Source organism: Verticillium alfalfae, genomic scaffold (assembly GCF_000150825.1).
Source record: "Verticillium alfalfae VaMs.102 supercont1.1 genomic scaffold, whole genome shotgun sequence".
Classification (NCBI taxonomy): domain Eukaryota; kingdom Fungi; phylum Ascomycota; class Sordariomycetes; order Glomerellales; family Plectosphaerellaceae; genus Verticillium; species Verticillium alfalfae.
The window spans coordinates 4,132,349-4,134,871 of NW_003315038.1; the positions used below are offsets into that span (position 1 = coordinate 4,132,349).

Consider the following 2,523-nt stretch of genomic DNA (forward strand, 5'->3'; position numbering starts at 1 on the left):
GAGACGTGCTCGGTTCCCCACGCTGCTGATGAAGAGAAGGTCGGGCGCTGTTCGTTGCCTGGGGCTTGGCCTTGCTGGTACACGCTGCTGTACTGAGCACTCTCTGCCGTTGCGCCATCTTCCCTTTCTTCCGTCCTTCCTGTAGACTCGATATTGGCTGCTGCAGTGTTGATCCGTGCTGCTCAGACTGACCCTGCAACCCGCTCCGCCATTGCTTTGACAGTGGGCGGGATGAAAGTCGTTGTCAAGAGGGTCGAGTGAAACAAATTTTCCTGCCGCATACACTGAAGGAACCAAAAAAGTGGACGCCCAGTGCTGCCAACTGCCTTGCCGTGTCCACGCTGCCCCTTGCGGTGCCCTGTGGTGTGCCCTGCAGTGGCCCTTGTGGCCTTTGCGACGAGCATGCGATGGGGCCCTACGATGGCGGGAATGGAGGCGCCAAGCGCCAGACTGAGGAGGGAGGGGGGCGCAATGGTGTTTAAGCAAATGTCGGGCCTTTCCCCACTTGGCACTTCTCTTACCTAATACTTGCCTCAGGTGTGGCCAGTGCCTGCCTCTAGCTGGCCCAGCTCTTGCCTCGCTCGCGCCCTTGCTGGGTCCGGGTGCTGCTTCATGTCTGGCCGCCCTCGCTCGCTCCTACCTGCCTGCCTGCCTGCCTGCCTGCCTGCCTGCCTGTCTGTGCCTGCCTGTCTGTACCTGCCTCTCTGTCCCGTCGGTTTCGTGTTCCGGCTGTTCCTGCCCTGCTTCCGGTCTTCGGGGAGGAGAGAGAGAGGGAAACGAACTACTTGTCTTTCTCACTAATCACCCGCTCAGAGTCGTTCAACCACCATCGGAAGAAGAGGGACCCAAGGCACCCTGCCTCACCTAGCAACACATTCAGTTGCTTATCAACCACTTGCCCGCCAGAGTTTGGTCAGCGCCGCACAGTACTTGATCTGCCTGGCCTGGCGACTCAGCGTCAGCTCCATCCGACAAAGACAAACTTCTGGCGATCAACTACTCATAGCGTCCCCATTTCTCATCAGCCGCAGCCTGGGCGCATCCCTGCAGAACCTGTCACCTTTATTGACTGACGCCCTGGGCTAACGAACATCGGCCTGACCTCCTCCACACGCCAAGGCCCGGCCAGTCACGACCACTGTTGCAACCAAAGCCCTTGCGCTCAATTCGAGCCTTCACATTTTTCGCATAGCCGCTGCGGCATCACTCACCATTGCTGTCATCAAAATCATCGACTTCTCGCGGTCCCCGACAAGGACAATTGACTGCCTGTCCTGCCCGGGTCTCCCACGACACCCTCCATCTGCAGCCTGCGTCTCCTCGGTACCCCGGATCATCCGTCGCCCTCTCTGCCTCCTCGCAGATCTCACGAGGCGGGGCTGTCACTGCCTCTGATCCGCCTGTCACTCAACCTCATCTACGTCCACGTCCCGATTCAGCCTTCAACCACCCCGCCAGCCATGTTGCGCCCCTGACGGGAGTGTGCAATGACCAGTTGACCAGTCACCCGCGCCTACTAGCAAAGGCAAGATACCAATCTCATCGCAGCCCGTCTTGACCACCAACGCCCGCTCGACTGCAGCTCCCTGCCCGCGACCTCCCTTATCAGTCTAACCTCGTGGCGACTCCTCCAATCGCGCAACCTCTCGTTATCTCATCCACCCTCCACGACCTTCCCCGGTTGTGTACCGCCTCACCATACTGGCCCAGTCGCCCGGGTCGGCAGTCAAGCCTCAGTCAGGCCCTTGGTTATCCCGTCCCATCCGCGTACTGCCGCTATCCATCAGCCTGCTGCTGGCCCCTCCCCCTCCTGGGCCGAGCCACTGTTCAACGACACACCCGCCACCTTGTTCTCGCATCTCCGGCATCTCCAGCTCACTCTTGTGAGCGAGTGAGCGAGTGACTGCCTGATTGATTGATTGATTGACTGACGGACGGACGGACGGACGGACGAGCGGCCTGAGACACGATAGCTAGTGAATCTGCGTCTCCGCCATGGACGACCCTCAGGTTACTATCCGCCAGCCTGCCGCTGCTCTGAGCTCCATCAACGGCCACTCCACAGCGGCGCCTGGCCCCCCGGCAAACAAGAAGAAGCCCCGCCGCGGTGCCGACTCGGCCGCGCAGAAACGGAGATGCGTGAGCACCGCCTGCATTGCTTGTCGCCGGAGGAAATCCAAATGCGATGGCGCCCTGCCCAGCTGTGCTGCCTGTGCCAGCGTGTACGGCACTGAGTGCGTTTACGATCCCAACTCGGACCACCGACGCAAGGGCGTGTATCGTGAGAAGATCGATAGCATGAAGGCCCGCACGTCCACTCTGCAGATTCTCATCGAAGCCATTCTTGAATGCCGCCGAGGACGAAGTGCCGGACATTGTCAAACGGATCCGGGACGTGCGACAGCCCTCGACACGGTGCCCGAACAGATTATCAAACACGAAGACAACTCACAGGAGGACGAGCAAGGGTTCGAAGAGACCTTTGAGGATGAGTACACGACCAACCAACCCGTTGAGGGGAGC

General features: G+C 60.0%; 1 protein-coding gene across 1 annotated transcript in view; it reads left to right on the top strand.

The window, feature by feature from the left end:
- Nucleotides 1–1,995: 1,995 nt before the first annotated feature.
- Nucleotides 1,996–2,523, top strand: part of VDBG_01257 (nitrogen assimilation transcription factor nirA) — a gene marked incomplete at both ends in the record, with an annotated part of 2,726 nt that continues 2,198 nt past the window's right edge. The window contains one exon of the mRNA XM_003009528.1: nt 1,996–2,492. Coding sequence (XP_003009574.1) covers nt 1,996–2,492 — 497 coding nt within the window. The remainder of the gene's footprint in view (nt 2,493–2,523) is intronic.